Raw genomic sequence first — 16,399 nt, forward strand, 5'->3', positions numbered from 1 at the left:
CAGCTGCAACAGTTATCTTCCTCCTTCCTTGTAGCTGATGCAGTGCTGTGCTTCAGTTGTAGCCTGAGAGCAATGCTGAATGTGGTTCAAAGTTATCAGCTAGGCTTAAACCACAACAATCCTGCAGTACTCATCCACTCCTGAATCCCACCTATGGTTTTCTGCAAACACATACAGTCTATTCAATTCACACAGAAATAAATACAGAATACTATTATTTAAACCAAGTGAAATAACACTGGAGCTTGAAAAGAGTGCTATTTTTCCCAAATGAGTGATTTCAGGTCACTGAAAGTTCTGTCCATAACCATAATGAAATGGGTCAATGACCAAATTCAAGAAGACCCATTTGAATGTGTAACTGGCTATTTTCCTCTGGCAAATACTATACCAAGTTATTTATAGTAAAGACTTTATTTACATTTGTAAGCCAAACAATTGCTTACCTCTCTCAAGTAATGAGTCATGAATCCATCAATAATTCCATCTTGTTCAAGTCCAATTATTAGATTCACTACACTGGTAAAGGCAAATACAGCATACACTGTAATAAGATAAAGAGTAAAAAATAATAAATTAATAAATATTCAGAACCACACAGCTGCTTCACAGTCTGATAAATTCAATCAGGCAGGGATCTATTGAACCAGATGCATATAATTGAGGTCACAGATATTTAACATACAACATGATTTTCCCACATAGAGTAGTATTTTTTTTTTATCAGTGGTTAGTCAACAAAGTTCTTAGGAAGCTTTTCTTAGGAATACAAAACTCTGTGAGATGTAGGCACAGCCTCCATGGGAAGCCAGTGTCTGCAGGAACAACTATGTAGCCTTTCAAAAATCTTGGTCACAAGAAGTGTAAAACCTTGGCTGTCCTCATCTTTTGGAAAGGAGAAAGGACAATAAAAAGGAGGTGGAGAGGGAAATATGACTTGCCATTTTTGGAGGTGATCAAGGCAAACTGCATCAGCCACAGCAGTCCATAGGAGACCTATCTGACAAGTTAGCAAGTCACTCCTTTGACACGGGAAATTTATTTGTGATAGCTTTATGCTATTTATTTCCTTTGACTTCAGCCTCATGCAGAACACTGGGGAATGAAACCTACGAGTTGTAATGAGGAGGAAGACAGAAGGCAAATACAGGTGGTTTGTATCCTGCTTTGCCTATGGGCCCATCTTGTAAAACTGAAAAAAACAGCAGTGTTTTTTATTCTAGATTTTGCTATAAGGTAAACTAGAACTAATGTGTCCTTTTAAGGGGTAATCATTATCTCTATTCTTTTATGGCAAAGAATCAGTATAGAAATGCTTGAGTTTGCAGACAGCCTAAGCCAGGAACTGGGATGGTTTGAACTTTCCTGTATATCACAAACGTGAGTTAACACAGAAGCCTAATAAAAATAGGAGAATTAAGGAATTCAGTCATAGGAAGAACCAAGCCATGCAGGCCATTGATCCAAAAGTTCCAGAAAGACTAAATGAGTGCACACAGGATGAGATATATGAGAGGTCTACTGTGGAGTCTAAGTCCTGCTACAAAGATCTTAACAGAGCAGATATGACAGTATTTCAGTCATGGCCCAGCTTGAGTGTTACTCTTGTTCTTTTTCCTGGTCTTTCTTTCTTGGCTCCTTAGCATCCCCGCACCAGACAGGGTTCTGAAGCCATGCTTCAAATGTTCAGTATGAAATAACCGTCATATATTATCATTTATATAAATTAATACATTCTAATTTTAGCTTCACTGTTACCAAGACATACCATAAAACAGAGGGTCTTTGGGTGGTTTTCTTTTGACAAGAACACGAGCCAACAGAGCAATAAAAACCAGAACCAGCAATCCAACTGGAACAATTATCCAGGAACTGTAACAGTGTGAAAAAGAAAAAGAATTGAAAAGAAAGAAAGAGGCAGATTTTTGCTTGCTCAGCTTTTTTTTTACCAGCTGTCCTCGAATGCCCACACTCTTAAAGTAACTTTTAATACTTTAAAAGTATTTTAAGTCTCTTTCTAAAATGGTCTTTTTAGTTTTTGAAGTCTGACACATAGTCTGTCATAGAACTCATTTTATACTTTTGCAAATTTATGTGCCTGTCTTTTCACGTGATCATCTAAAAAAAGAAAACGCTAAAATAGCTAGATAAACAACATAGCCAGGAGTCCAGATTTGTCTGACTAAAATCAGTTTTCATACTGGTATCTGCAAAGATAAACAAAAATGATGGAAAACTTAGAGGCCGACGAGAGGTGAAAGTCACAAACACAGAGATTTCAAGGCCAAAAAGGATCATTAGGGGCATTTAGTCTCAGCTCAGCAATAAATTATCTACTCAGGGAATTACATATTCACAAATAAAACGCATCAGTCTTATGGAACACAGGTGGGTCTAGGTCTAATTTCCAGTTTTGGAAGTGCTACCAAAAGACTCTAAAAGGCAGGATCAGTTGGGAGGTCAGCAGAAAAGGCTTTTTCTCTGAAGACAGGGCTATAATGTTAGTGCATGTAGAGTGGTGCTAGGGGAAAGGACAAAAATCTTTGGCACAAAGGATATTTGTCTCCTTCCCCAAGAAAATGCAAGTTAAGAAAATCAGTTTGAAATTGGTTTATAGCTCTGGGTAGATTCTATTTAGTTCTCTTTAAGACAAAACTCTTCTCAGTCTTCACTTCTGTGCTTGTGCATAGAGTGAAAAAGGAGTGGAAAGTTAGGTAAGGTCCAGAAGCATACGCTAAACATATTTGTATATGATTTTTATACATAGTACCAATTCTGTGTGTCAAGAAAATAAATTGGATACAAATAATAGTATGACAATTTCAGCCTTTGTGCAACTTGACTTAAAACTATTGCAAAAACCGTGCAAGGTCAAACATATCAGAACATACACACATACTTTGAGTCGGGATGAGCAGCACTAGCGTGTTGGTTTTGTTTATGGTTTGAATCTTCTGCTAGTCTGTTTTCCCGGTGATGAATTTCTTCATACCATTACAGCTGTTAATATTGCAGTGACTTTTCACTGCGGTCTATCATTTTGAAATAAATATTGGCAATGAATCAAGTAAGTCAGCATGTGTTATTCGGCATTTCTCTAGCAATGACAAACTAAAAATGAAGTTATCGGCCGAAGGAGGAAAATGAGGACGGAACAGATGTAGCTAAGCCTTAAAACCATGAAGCAAATATTTGTGCAGTAAAGTTGCAAAACACCCCAGTCTGTGGGATCACAAAATACCACACGGACCTTTAAGTACAGTGGTTTTTCCATGAGGAAAGACCTTTATTTTCTAGACCTGCGGTTGATCCTGGGATCCTAGTTTTTTGGCAGAGCAAGGGCACATGGACATTTCCAGTTAGAACTCGCACGTCTGACGGGGTGCCTGAGCTGGTGAGTTCTTCCAATCGTTTTAAAATAGAATTGGATTTTGTTTGTGAATGCTGGGCGCCGGGACAGCCTCCAGCGCCCGTTGCCCCGCGGCTCCAGGCTGGGTGCAGGGCGGGTTCGACGGGGCCGTGCGGCACCCCCGGGCCGCTCTGTCCTCTCGGCGGCGGTGACCCTTGCTCCGGCGCACTGGGACAGGCTGCAGAGGATGCTAACCCGGAGGGCTTGGGGGTCCTGGGGTGAGGATCCCGGGCCAAGCGCCCCGCTCACGTCTCCCCGGTTGCATCCCTGCACTGCTCCCGTTAGAGGACGCGGGCAGGACCCGGGAGCGAGTCCCCTCTGCCGCCCGGCCCGCGCCCTCCGCTGCCCCGCTCCGCCTCCCGCCCGGTCCCGCTCAGCCCCGCGGCCGCAGCTGCCCTGTCCCTGCGCCGCCGCTAAAAATACCCGCCGGGCTGCCCTGGCCGCCCGCACCTCCCTCAGCCCCGCCGCCCGCTCCGCTCCGCTCCGCTGCCGCAGGGCGGGAGCCGCCCGGTCTCGCCCGCCTCACCTGCCGGTGGCCGCCAGGCAGTTGAAGAGGTACGTGACGGGGATGGCGGTGAGGGACAGCACGAAGACGCCGGTGGCCGCCGAGGCGCTCATGCCCGCGGCGGGAGGCGGCAGCCGCGCTCTGCGCCCCTGCGAGCGTCGCGCCCGGCCCGAGGCACCGCCTCGCCTCAGCCCTTCCCGCCCGCCGGCCCCTGCCCGCTGCCCGCCCCGCCTGGGGAGGGTTAAACCCGCCTCAGAAAGCGGAGCCGGCCGCGGCTGGAGGTCGGTGCAACCGCCCGCTCGCCCCGGGGCCCGGCCCGCTCTCCCCGCCCCGGCCCAGGCGGTAGGGACCGCCCGAACGGTGATGCCGCCCGCGCGGAACCGTAGTGGTGGGGGAGCGGCGGCAGGGAAGGGGCAGCGAACGGCCCCGGCGGGGCGCCAAGCGGCTGCTGCAATAGTTGAAGGAAGCGTTGGGAAAGAGGCTGAACGGGTCAGATAGGAGTAACGGCGCGGCAGGACAGACACCGCAGGTGGAGGCAGTGGGGTGCGCGAGCGGTGTCTGCTGGAACAGATCCTTGTCATAGGTCGGAAAGAGGTTCCCTTGATCTGTCGAGTGCAGGAGGCTAAGAAACCCGATTAAAAAGTATACACCTCCTTTTACATCAGAATTTGGCTCGGTTATTAGGAATAAGGACATTAGCATTTAAACAGTGTTTTAATTGTGAACTCACTTTTCTATTTAAATGTCAAAAAATAACAGAAACCTCATATCCATCATCTTTTTTTTCTGGCTTCAAACTTTGTTTATACACAAGTATCAACACTAAAGTGTTGGTGCGCAAACAGAAGTTGAATGCATCTTGTGTGCAAGGCAAACAAATGAAAACCACTATTCCTGGAAGTTAGTGAGCATTTAAACCCAGGACATTGGCAAAAGAGAACGGCCATCCTGTGTTGCCTGGGGAAAAGCAGCAAATGCATTTCTAGCGTGCGAGGCAGGCTCCTGCCGGTTGAAAGCAGGAAGCATTGACGCCGTTGTGAAAGCACCCATTTGCGATAATGGGCTCGATTCCGATTCCTCAGTGTTGAAATGATGCAGAGAACTGCTAAGGTGGCAGAGGAAACAGGGCACCTGTCCATCAGGAAGAAGCTGAACAGCTTGGCATACGAGTGCTTTCTGTAAATACTTGAGGAGTTAACACCAGGGAAAGAAAAGAACGCTTTAATTTGAAGGATAAAGCTGTGAAGAAACTTCTGCTACTTTCTGGAAACAGCTTCTTAGCTATCAGCAGTAAAGGGTCTTCTAAGTCTTTTACAATGAGTGTAGTGAATTAAAAAACAAACAAACAGTTTTAGGATGTTATTTGGTAAGTTTAAGCCACTAATTGATATGACTGCCTGACAGAAAGCAGCTTGATAAGCCAGAACATATCTATGTCCTATATATTATATACAAATTCTTGCATAGTTACTTTGCATAGTTATTTCAAGTGAGAAAGGTCTAGAGACTGGCCACATGTGTATGAATGGGTTAAACCATGCTGCTCAATCAAACTATCTGGTAAAAACATGATGCAATTCCTAAAAGTAATTTAGTCCACCCAAGTGTCAAAATTGCCATTGGATGAGTCAGGGCTAAATTTACCACCTCCAAATGCCTACCTTTCAATGCACAGCCGGTTCACTTCTCAAGCTTTCAAATGTATAGGCTGCTTATTTGTATGCAGCTGCCATGGTGCAGTCTCAAGATTCATGTCTCAAGCTTTGCTTCTTAGTTCCTATGCCCATAAAGTCAAACACTGTATGGAAAACTTCTTTGCCACTCCACCAGCATATTCCAAGCACTGATTTATGCCAGGCTTATTAACCAAGTCCTGTTTCAGCTTCTGAATGGAAACTGTCAGAGTACATTGTGTGGTCAGCACATAGCAGCTCACCAGCACATTATTTGAGTCTATTGTGTTGAGATCTACGAATTTTTGATTAAAAAAAATAAGTATGAGCAGCTGGTAGCAGAAAAGACTTCTGAAACGGGATGTTTGAAGCATTTGCTCAAAAGGGCATGGTTTTTCCTTTCATTTTCATCTCTCACCCTCTGGAACAAGAGCTCCCAGCTCCATCATTCCTTTCCTTTTCCTGACAGAGGAGGCCCCCAAGTCCACGCGTGATAGTGTTGAACATCTGGATTCTGGAATGCTATGCTTTCCATATAAAAATCTTAATTTCTAGTAGCTACAGGTTCTTCTAATCCCAGCCTTCCTTCTCTGTGTTTCTATTTCAGGCTTTATGAAGAAAGTAATATCCCCATCATTCTTGCTAACTTTATTTGTTAGGTGATACCAATTCTAGAGAAAAAGGGGAAAACTTCTTGAGTTCACGCAGCCCAAAGCCTCTGACCAACTTCCCCAAGGGCAAATAGTTCAAAATTTCGCTTTAAAACAGAAATTATGTCAAACAGCAAACTATGTTATGGACCAAGCAACACCCTCAGTTCAAAAGCAGGAGTCCTCAAAAACTAACACATACATTTCTCAAAAGCTTTAAGTGTTCTTATGGGGGAGGAAGGTGAAAGAACTTCAGCGCTATGTACCACCCTCTATTCACATGAACAGCAATATAAAAATTAAGGTAGGAATAGGGTGTCTTTAACAACATAGTTCCTAATCAAAGTGTTACAGGAAAGCAGTGTTGATAAACTGCTATCACCAAAGAAAGTGTAACCTCCCAGCTTCCTGTCACATACTCAACATTTCTCAATGTTGCAAAATATTTTTTTCCTTTCATTTTTCCTGAATTTTATTAATGGTAACATTATCATGAGGCATGTGGATGCCATCACTTGTAGAAAATCATACAACTGTTTAACTATTTAGCAATATTAGATGTCAGGATAAGATTGAAAAATGCAAATATCCTACATAAACTGCAGTGAAGCGTAGGCAAGCAAAATGAAGTAATGAAAACATTAAAATTAAGACTCCTTCCCATGCAGAAATTGTCAGAGAATCATATTTATTGACAACATGAGATTCCTAAAGTTCTGATCTTATGTTTCATCTGAAAGACAATCCCTTCAGCAGCATGGTGTCAAAACTGATCTTTCACCATATTGTACATTCCTCTGTCAGAAACCACGTGATTTTTGTCATTTTTAAATGGGAAGCTCAACTTTCTCTCAGTCGTATGCCACATGACAGATTGCTCAATGGGAATCCTGACCTCAGCCACAAACCAGATCCACTTCTGTGGCTGCTTGGCTGGCGATGCTCAACTCAAAAGCAGCATGCTTGGGCTGATGTTTGTCAGCTTCTCCATTAGACAGGATCAACAATCAGTATTTATAATATAGAAGATATTTCTCTTCTGTCTCTCCACTAAATGGCAGCAGATCAGTCTTGATGTCAGGACTAAGGCAGCATTTGTAAGTGTGCCAGCAAAGAATGCTGTGGAGGACATGAAAATGCTTTATTAATGGTCAGCTTCAAAGTAGGAGACTAACTGGCTGTTAAGTCTTCAGTCTGGGAAACAGCTATTATCTTTAATAACTGCTTGTTAAATCATGACAAATTGCAAGGCTTAACATTATATTGAGACACAGCTGATTTTATTTTAAATCAAGGAAATTACATTAATCTATACAAATATAGGTAGGTGAACCTTAAGCAAGCACATGAAGATCAATGCAAGGATTAAGAGATGCTATTTATAGCTCATGGAAGCACTGTTCATGTGTTCACATTGGCTTTGCCAAGCAGCAAGCCTTCACTGCATTATGGTGCCAGCTACGAAATGCCACCCTGCTACAAAACAACTCTTGTCATTCAGCTTTTATTGAAGTAAGCTGATACATTCTTGAAAGTGCACTTCCCCTATTTGCAAGTGAGTTTTTAAGGCAAGAGAATTCAGTAACCAAAAGTCCAGATAAAGATGGATTTAAAAGTGCATTAAAAGATAAATCAAAAGCTTCAAATTTGGAACTTTTGTCCCAGGGGAGCAGCTTGGACCACACATAACTGCAATCCTCTAACACCTTTAAAACCAACCTGTCCTATTTCTGAACAGAACAGAAAAAAATCCTGTTAGTTGAGGGTGTAAGACCTAACAAAGGATGCTGTATTATACATCACAGACTGCATGATGCACCAGAGGCAATAGACTGTAGTCTATATGGTATGCACTAGGGGTCAGGAGGCCATGTGCTAATGATCTGCTGAGGATCTGGGGGGATTCTCCAGCAGCAATCACTGCACCAAAGAAGCAGGCAAAAAGGAATTAATGGGTGTCCATTTTACTTCTAAAATTGAGTATCGATGTTCTTTAGGCACTTTACAAGACATATAATAATAAAAAAAAATGTAATCCCTGCCCTTAGTGTTTCTCAGATCTGAGACTCTGAATTCGTTTTCTGTGCATGCATGGATCCTGTGCTCCAAAACCTGCAAGGTCACATTACCTGCAGATCCCACATCACAACAGTACAGATTAATGCAAAACAGAGGGAAAATAACAATAACAGTAATAATCACAGTAACTAGCCCAAGGAAATACCATCATCATCATTATTATTATCATTATTATTATTATTATTATTATTATGCATTGTTATTGCAAATTAGCACATTTGAGTAACTTTAATGCTCCTAGTAATTCAGTCACCAGAGTGGTAATACTGATGCCTGTCGTCCATAGCAATGGCATGGATCAGATGTAGGAGATTTTAAGAATCTAATTGAACATGGAAAGGAAAAGATGTCATCAAGTGGGCCAAACCAGGAAGTTTAATCAGAAACAAATTTGTGATTTACTCTGAATTATTCTCTTCCCTCCTGAAGCAGACAAACGATGCTGCCTATGAGAACAATTGCTAATCACTGTAAAAATATATGCCAGCTCAAAAACCCTGATCATAACAACAAACAGCTCCTCAGAATATACACAAAGCCGAGTTCATGTGGGGAAAAGAAGGAAAGGGAGGAGAATTCAAATAATTTCAGGAACAAATGATTGAAAACAATATACTTTGTAACCCAAACCCTTTTGATGGCTCTCACAGAACTGGCCTTGTTTCATTGGCAGGGAAGGCCAGGGCCCCTGGGACAGCATTCCTGTGTCTCTGGGACATCCCCAGCATCACAGGTCTCAGAAATCCCTGCAGTTTCATCAGGACATTCTCTGCTTCTTCCCTGGTGTATGTAAACACTCTCTCTTCCTGCCAACAGGTAAAGGAACCTCAAAACTTGGAGAGTACTTCTTACATGAATTTCCACAGAAAAAAAGGCACCAGGTCAGCATGAGCTTGCTCAGGCCGTTACGCAGACCTAGAAAATGAGTTGCTCAAAAGTGTAGACACTCCCTGACCTTCTGTTTTGCTGGTTAGTGATCAGGACAACCTTCACAGCTATATAATATAATACTGTTGAACTTTTGTCTGCAGCCCTTGATTTGTAGCCATTCCGTTACATGAGATCAAACAAAAAGTTCTTGGGCCAATTTGCAGGGCTTACATTGTATAAATATTTTTTTCTATATTAGCGTCTGCTGTATTTCCTAGACACAAACTGAGCATGCTGAGAAAGCAAACAACAGGATGGAATTTTAGTGACATTCATATGTAGCTCCTTTTGGGAAAAGCATTGTGTATTATTTCTGATCTGGACTGGTGAATACAATCCCATGACATCACGTTTAAAAGTGGCTGACATCCACCTACTGGTAATGCCAAAGAAAAAACAGATGACTTTTTTTTTAGGAAGGAAGCTGGCATGGAGATTACAAGGTGAAATGAATATCCGAGGCTCATTGTTCACATGCAAAAAACTCCAGTTTCAGAAGGAAATCTGTTACTTAATATTCTCTTAGTTCTCACTTCCAGAACTGTTTAAGTTACTGCATTTGGCTTTTAGCTGATCAGATCTTCCAGCTGATGGGCATCCAAGTCACATTTCTCCTTTTCTTCATATCCTATATCCCTTCCTTTGTCTCCTTTCCTGGTTTGTTTTGTTGGTGTTTTTTTTTAATTTATTTCTTTTTTCCCACAGACTTTGATTTCATATTATTTTTATTTCTGTACCCTCATTGTCATAGGACAAGGGGTAAAGGGTTCAAACTTAAACAGGGGAAGTTTAGATTGCATATAAGGAGGAAGTTCTTTACTGTAAGGGTGTTGAGGCACTGGAATGGGTTGCCCAGGGAAGCTGTGCATGCTCCATCCCTGGCAGTGTTCAAGGCCAGGTTGGACAGAGCCTTGGGTGACATGGTTTAGTGTGAGATGTCCCTCCCATGGCAGGTGGGTTGGAACTAAATAACCTTAAGGTCCTTTACAATCCTAACTATTCTATGATTTTCTCTATTTTCTTTCTCAGCTCATCTCATGGGTCTTTTCCATTTTTTCTGTCTTTCATAGCTTTATCTTCTTGTGATTCATTTCTCATCCCAGAAGGTGTCTTACATACTCTCTCTGCCCCAAACACCCTCCTTTCAATTCTTTGGCATACCTTTCCTTCTTATTTTCTTAACCCTCTTCTGTCCTTCTTAACATCCTCTGCTACTGACTTTTTACAGCCATGGTTCTCTATGAGAGTCATGGCTGTTGGCTCTCGGCTGAGAGACTAACCTGTGAGTGAATGCAGGTAGCTGAAAGCAGAAAGACAGCAATGCAGAAATTCTCATTAATACCCAGATCATCCCAGGACCAAAATAAAAAATCCCCAGAAAACTACTGATCTGTGTTCTTGGTGTCACCATTTCCCTCATGGTTTTTCAGATCTCTGTCCCTAAACTGTCAGGCGGAATCTGGGCTTCTCCCACTTTCCCTTCTTTGCCCACCTTGGGACAAGAAACGCGCAAAGGTGATAACCTTCATTCTTCTAAGTCAGCAGTATGGTTTTATTTTTAAATATAGCCTCTGTGCACGGCTACTTGCTGCTTTCTGGCTGGTATACTATGTCTTCTTGTGCCCTTTGCCACTATAGTTTACCCCGCTGAAATTGCTTCCATCTTGCTTAAGGTTCTTTTAAACTCGTTCTGCAAAACGAACCACATTTGCTTGGTCTCAGTTTTGTCCTAATTATAAACCTAAATGCAAAGTGGTGACATATTCTGTTCCCCTTTTAGCCACACGTTTCTATAAATGCTGACAAGTCAGGAGCTATGATAAACAGCTTTCAGCTCTGTAATTCAAATTGCTGCTGTATTTACAGCAAAACTCCAGTAGATGGCAAAATGATCCACCTTATTTTTCAACTGACAGTAGCTCGAGAGGACTCCAAAACCGTACCTTTTTCTTTCCCTTCTCTTTCCCAAAACCCACCACCAGTATACTAAAAATAAACCTATACTGCTTGTCAGAATTTGCTCAATTAATTGGGAAGAGACTCCTTTAACAGTGCCTGTTGTGACAGGGTGAAGTGTAACAATTTTAAACTAAAAGAGGAGAGATTCAGGCTGGATGTAAGGAAGAAACTGTTAATAATGAGGGGGGTAAAAAACTGCCAGAGGTTGCCCACAGAGGTGGTGAATGTGCCATCCCTGCAGACATTCAAAGCCAGGCTGGATGTGGTTCTGGGCAACCTGATCTATTTGAAGATGTCCCTGCTCACTGCAGGGGGTTGGACTAGATGACCTTTGATGGTCTCTTCCAACCCAAGCCATGCTACGATTCTATGAACTCACCACTCTATGCTCCCTGGTCCAAGGACATTACATTTGGTGGCTGCTGCACTGCCTCATTGCTACGTTCACAACGGCTGGTTTTGCTTTGATTTTTCTCCTCAGATGTTTAAAACACGCAATGTCCAACCACACTGTAAGTGGATTTCTTCTGTACAAGCACTGCAAGGTACGTGCATCAACAGTCATCAACATTCCAACATTATTTCACAAACAGTTAAAGTAGGTGATCGAGCTTTGTTTTCCCTGCTACCGTAAGGAACGGTATTATAAGCAGGAATTTACATTTGAGGTGCACACACACCTGCACTGTGCGCGCGTTCCCACATGTACCGGTGTAAAGGCCCGTGCCCGCCGCCGCACTCTGTGGTTCGCACACCTGGGTTTCCCCTCGCAGGGCTCTGGAAGCGCACTCCCGCCGCACACGCGGACATGAAACGCCTTTACAAGCCTAACGAGTAACACGGACCGGAGCACGGCCCTGCCGGTGCCCGTGCGGCCACTGGGAAGGGAAGGGAAAGTAAGTCCGCAGCGGCCGCAACGTCCCCACCGCGAGCTTCCGCGGCACAGAGGCGCATGCGCGGCGCAGGGGCGGTGAGCGGCTGACGTCGGGCGTTCGTGTGCTGCCGGTAAACGGAGCGGCGCGGCCTGCCCCCTCAGGGCGGCGATGGCGGCTGCCGGCGGCGGTTCGGGTGCGCCCGTGGAGACACCCGCCGCCACAGCCGCTGCCGCCGCGGTGGAGGCCGGCGCGGTGCTGCAGCGGGAGCCGCTGTACAACTGGCAGGCCACTAAGGGGTCGCTGCGGGAGCGCTTCGCCTTCCTCTTCTCCAACGAGCTGCTCAGCGACGTGCACTTCGTGGTGGGCAAGGGAGGCCCCCGCGGCGGCGGCAGCGGTGCGGGCGCGGGGGCCTCCCCAGGGCCCGGCCAGCAGCGCATCCCCGCTCACCGCTTCGTGCTGGCGGCCGGCAGCGCCGTGTTTGATGCGATGTTTAACGGCGGCATGGCCACCACCTCGTCCGAGATCGAGCTGCCCGACGTGGAGCCCGCCGCCTTCCTGGCGCTTCTCAGGTCAGGCCGCGGCGGTGCGGGGGGGAGGCTCTGGGGCTGGGGGCAGCGCACGGTGGGGGGGAGCGGGTCTCTCCCACCGGTATCGCGGGGCCGCGGCGGGCCTCACTCGGCCGCTGGCTCATCCCCTCGAGCCGCGGCCCCTCCTGGCTCCTGTCCCTGGAGAGCCCTTCCATTACCCCGGGCCGCCGGCATGTACCCGCAGGGGGAGACGCGGGGAACACGCATAAGCACCTTGCGGGCTGCACGCAAGGTCACACCGCCCGGGGGATGCGGTTTGATTCCTTCTTGCTCTTTCCCCGGCATCCTTTTCTCAAGAGAAGTGCCCTAACTTCAGAGCAGCTGGTTGTACCTTCAGAAGAGTACTTTGGTAGTCGTGGATGACTGGTTTGGGGTTTTGATTCTGGTTTTAATAAGATGATGGAGGTTAGTGGTTCCACCGAGAGCTGCAGCTGTCTATCCACCTAACAATGGCTAAGAAGGGACAGAGGCTGTTGCACCAAGCTTTTTCATTTCATACTTCCTTTGAAGCTTTATTCATCTTATTGGCCACTTTTTCAGCCTTGGCAATAAATTGTTGTATCATTTTACCAGAGTAATACACCCATTGTAGTCACACTTCACATACTTTTGGGTGAAGAATGAGCATACAGCAGAAGTTAGTAACTGATTTTTGCGCCCAAACTACCCAAATGAGTGATACCTGATGTGCACTGATGGCAAAAAGTATGTAAAATGGATTAGTGATTTCTAATTTGGGCAGAATAGGATCTGCTGCTTCTCATGCTCACAAAACCCTTGGGTTTATCTGTCATCTCTTTTTACTAGTGCTAAATAAAGCTCATGGAAACAATTCTGGTAGTTTCTTTGTGCTGTGGTGTGGTAATATGACAAAACTGCTTAACCTTAAGATTTTTCAGAAAGAAACTCTTCTGCTAGCAACACTTCTATAAAAGCTTATAAAATAGATTTCTGTAACAAACATTTGGGAAACAGTAATATTATTGCCTGGAAATAAATATGTAATGTCTTGAAGCTTTCTGTAATAGGAAAAGTTCTGAAGTCTTAGCAACTTTCTTTGTTTATTACCATAACAGATAAGATCAGTGAGAAGAGTCACATAGTCCTAGTAATCATGCACACAGGAGTTGCAATTGATTGGGGTGGGGAAGAATCCACCATGCAGCAGCAATGTCTCTGGTACTGTTAGTAAATGGGCTGTGTTTTGCGGATTCTTAGCAGAGAGGGAGTGGCAAGGTGAAGAGTTTGTGGGGCAGAGTGGGAGATAGTAGGAAGTGTCTTTCAAGCAAAATGGTTTCAAAGGTTAAAAGTAAATGACTGTGCACATCTATGTGTTTGTCTCTGTATATGTGGAAAAAACAATGGAGAGTAAAAAGTGAATATAATTAAAAAAGTTTAGATAAAAATATGAACACAGAAACAGGTGAGTTCTAAGTAAAGATAAGGGTGGTATTTGAAAACAGTACAAGTGAAGGAAGAGACGTTCTTAAATGCAAACAAAAGGCATCTTCTGTTGGTAGAGCCGCTAGTATGCAATGGGCAGGGGACTTACGTAAGTAAACTGATTACATTTGTGTCTTGACTAAATATCCCCAGACTAATGCACTGTTGATACCTCTCAGGTTTGATGTTGTCTTTGGTATGAAATACGTGGCAGCTTTTTAGGACATTCTTCTGCATTTTTGAGCTTATTTTGGAATAAATATACCTTGCAACACCTTGTTAAAAAGATATTTAAGGGTAACTTCTTTAACATAGACCAGTACAGGATGTCTTCCTTGCTCATATACACTGTTTTTTAAATATACCAGTGATAACACAACTATGTTTGGTTGTTTTTTTTTCTCCTGATGTTAGCTGGAAGAGGCAAGAATTAACCTTACACTGTTGGCCTCTTCTATCTGTCATTAGTACATTGGTCAGATATTGATGATTGCCTTTTATAGGACCTGCCTTAATCTCTAAAAAGACCAATTTGAGGTCTAGTGGCTAGAAATTAAGTTGGGATCTTTGAATACACATAGCAAATTAATGTCAAGGTAAAGGAAACATTGAAGTGATGCAAAAGCTTTTAGGGGTGATTCACTAGTTATTTAATGTTCCATAGCTTGTTTCCATTTTATTTACTCACGTGGTTTGTTAAGTCATATATGTGGTTGATGTGTTTCACAAAGATCTACTGACAAGTGCTACTTTTAGAAAGAAAGCAAAAGGAAAAAGATTTTTTTCATGAAAGTTTTTTACATTCTCTTAATATTCATTCTGTCTGTATGTGTCCAGTGAGACAGTTTCATTTCTTTGTCCTGTGATGTAAACTTTCATCAGAATTAGTATTTTGTCACTAGTTTGTAGGTCAAGAATTACATTTATAGGGAGGAAAACAGTAGTTAGAACAATTTAACATCTGATGGTCACCAAGTTAATGTGAAATCTGGGTTGGGGGGATTTTTTGGCTGTATCTGTACACAATTTAAAATTGGCTACATTTCCTTTTTTTTTTTTTCTGACAGGGGACTCTAAATAATAAATCTGTGGAGTTAAAATATTTTGAAAGAATGAACCAAAACTTTAATTGACAGTACCACTGTAATTCCAGTAATACATTGTAGAGTTTATTTTTACCCCTAGAGGAACTTGGATAGTCATCTTTGTGGGCTAAAATCCTAAGTGTAAAACCAGGAAGCGGGTAGAGAGCCTTTTAAAATTGGCTGGGGAAGGGGTAAGACCTTTCTTAGAAAACAATTTTCTGAGCTCAAAGGCTTGGAAATGACTGTGGTATATGTTTTAGCTTCTCATCCAGTATTCCTCCTGCTTGAAGAGTTTTCCCACATGAGACGCAGAGGTTTTTGGGAAGCAGCTGACTACTTCAGTAGTTTGGCAGATAAGTCCTTGAAAGCTGAAATAACCAGTCACAAAAGTTTGTATTTGCTTCCCAGTTAAGCAGGGTTTTGTTATTTTGTTTTGGGTTGTTTTGTTCGTTTTGTTTTGTTTTACCCAGAAAATTAAAGCTGTCTCAATAGGATTCTGCTTTAGGGTTTCATTTTGTTGGTTTTAATAAGATTTAACTTTTTATTTCATTCACAAATTGCAGGAATTTAACTTGTCCTTTGATCATGGTATGAAAAAGAAAGTGGCAACATGGCATGAGTTTAGCAGTCTGTCTTCCAAATGCCTTTGCAGAAGACTTTTTGGCAAGCAGCAAATAAAGGGGTAATCATGACTAACTGGAAAGATTCCTGTGTGCTTTTTTAATGGTGAAAATATTTCAGCTGTTGGAAGGATGCTAAAACTAGGGGCGCAAGAAGTGCTAACCTGAGAGGAAAGTGACATAAAGTATACGAGAGGCTTATGTAAAGTGAATGCTTGGGTGATCACTAGAAGTGTTCTTCCACTCTGCACATACGCACACACCATCCTGGGTGACAATAAAATTAGTCAATATATAAAGAGCAAGTTGTTCTGTAAGTCTCTCCAAGTGGAGGAGAGGATGGAGGAAGGCAAGCAGGAAGGATACACGATCCTGAGCCCTACTGAGTTAAGTGGAGGAGGAACAGTGATATAAACATAAAGGTGTACCAGTTCAGACCTGCCACAAATGGGAGAGGTAATGCAAAGACAGACATGAGCAGAGGGATTTTCAGAGAGAAGACACACCTAGAGTTGCTCTTTTATGAGTAGATGGGTGCATCATGATTATCCATTTGTTTACTTAAGGGAGATGTATTATACAAC

At 43.3% G+C, this 16,399-nt stretch overlaps 2 protein-coding genes and 1 long non-coding RNA gene across 11 annotated transcripts in view; 2 read left to right on the forward strand and 1 right to left on the reverse strand.

Moving 5' to 3' along the window:
- Nucleotides 1-4,127, reverse strand: part of TM6SF1 (transmembrane 6 superfamily member 1) — a 22,955-nt gene extending 18,828 nt beyond the window's left edge. For all 8 annotated transcript variants that reach the window (XR_009724557.1, XM_061347281.1, XM_061347282.1 and 5 more), the window contains exons 1-3: nucleotides 3,936-4,127; nucleotides 1,769-1,872; nucleotides 447-544 (exon numbers count right to left, since the gene is read on the reverse strand). Coding sequence is in view for 7 of the 8 variants with exons in the window: in XM_061347281.1 (XP_061203265.1) it covers nucleotides 447-544; nucleotides 1,769-1,872; nucleotides 3,936-4,027 (294 nt within the window). In the remaining variant the exon portion in view is untranslated. The remainder of the gene's footprint in view (nucleotides 1-446; nucleotides 545-1,768; nucleotides 1,873-3,935) is intronic.
- Nucleotides 3,582-16,399, forward strand: part of BTBD1 (BTB domain containing 1) — a 24,663-nt gene continuing 11,845 nt past the window's right edge. The window contains exon 1 of one of the 2 annotated variants that reach the window (XM_061347276.1): nucleotides 3,582-3,964. In XM_061347276.1, coding sequence (XP_061203260.1) covers nucleotides 3,597-3,964 — 368 coding nt within the window. In that variant the 5' untranslated portion in view covers nucleotides 3,582-3,596. Of the gene's footprint in view, nucleotides 3,965-12,207; nucleotides 12,650-16,399 lie in introns of those variants that run through there. The other variant, XM_061347274.1, reaches the window with a different exon arrangement.
- On the forward strand, nucleotides 4,144-9,441 carry LOC133209000 (uncharacterized). The gene is made up of 2 exons (XR_009724558.1): nucleotides 4,144-4,403; nucleotides 9,133-9,441. It is a non-coding gene; the product is annotated as an uncharacterized LOC133209000 (long non-coding RNA).

This window comes from Neopsephotus bourkii, unplaced genomic scaffold (assembly GCF_033783945.1).
Source record: "Neopsephotus bourkii isolate Nb327-2 ecotype Australia unplaced genomic scaffold, CSIRO-AGI_Nbou_v1 NB_318, whole genome shotgun sequence".
Lineage (NCBI taxonomy): Eukaryota > Metazoa > Chordata > Aves > Psittaciformes > Psittacidae > Neopsephotus > Neopsephotus bourkii.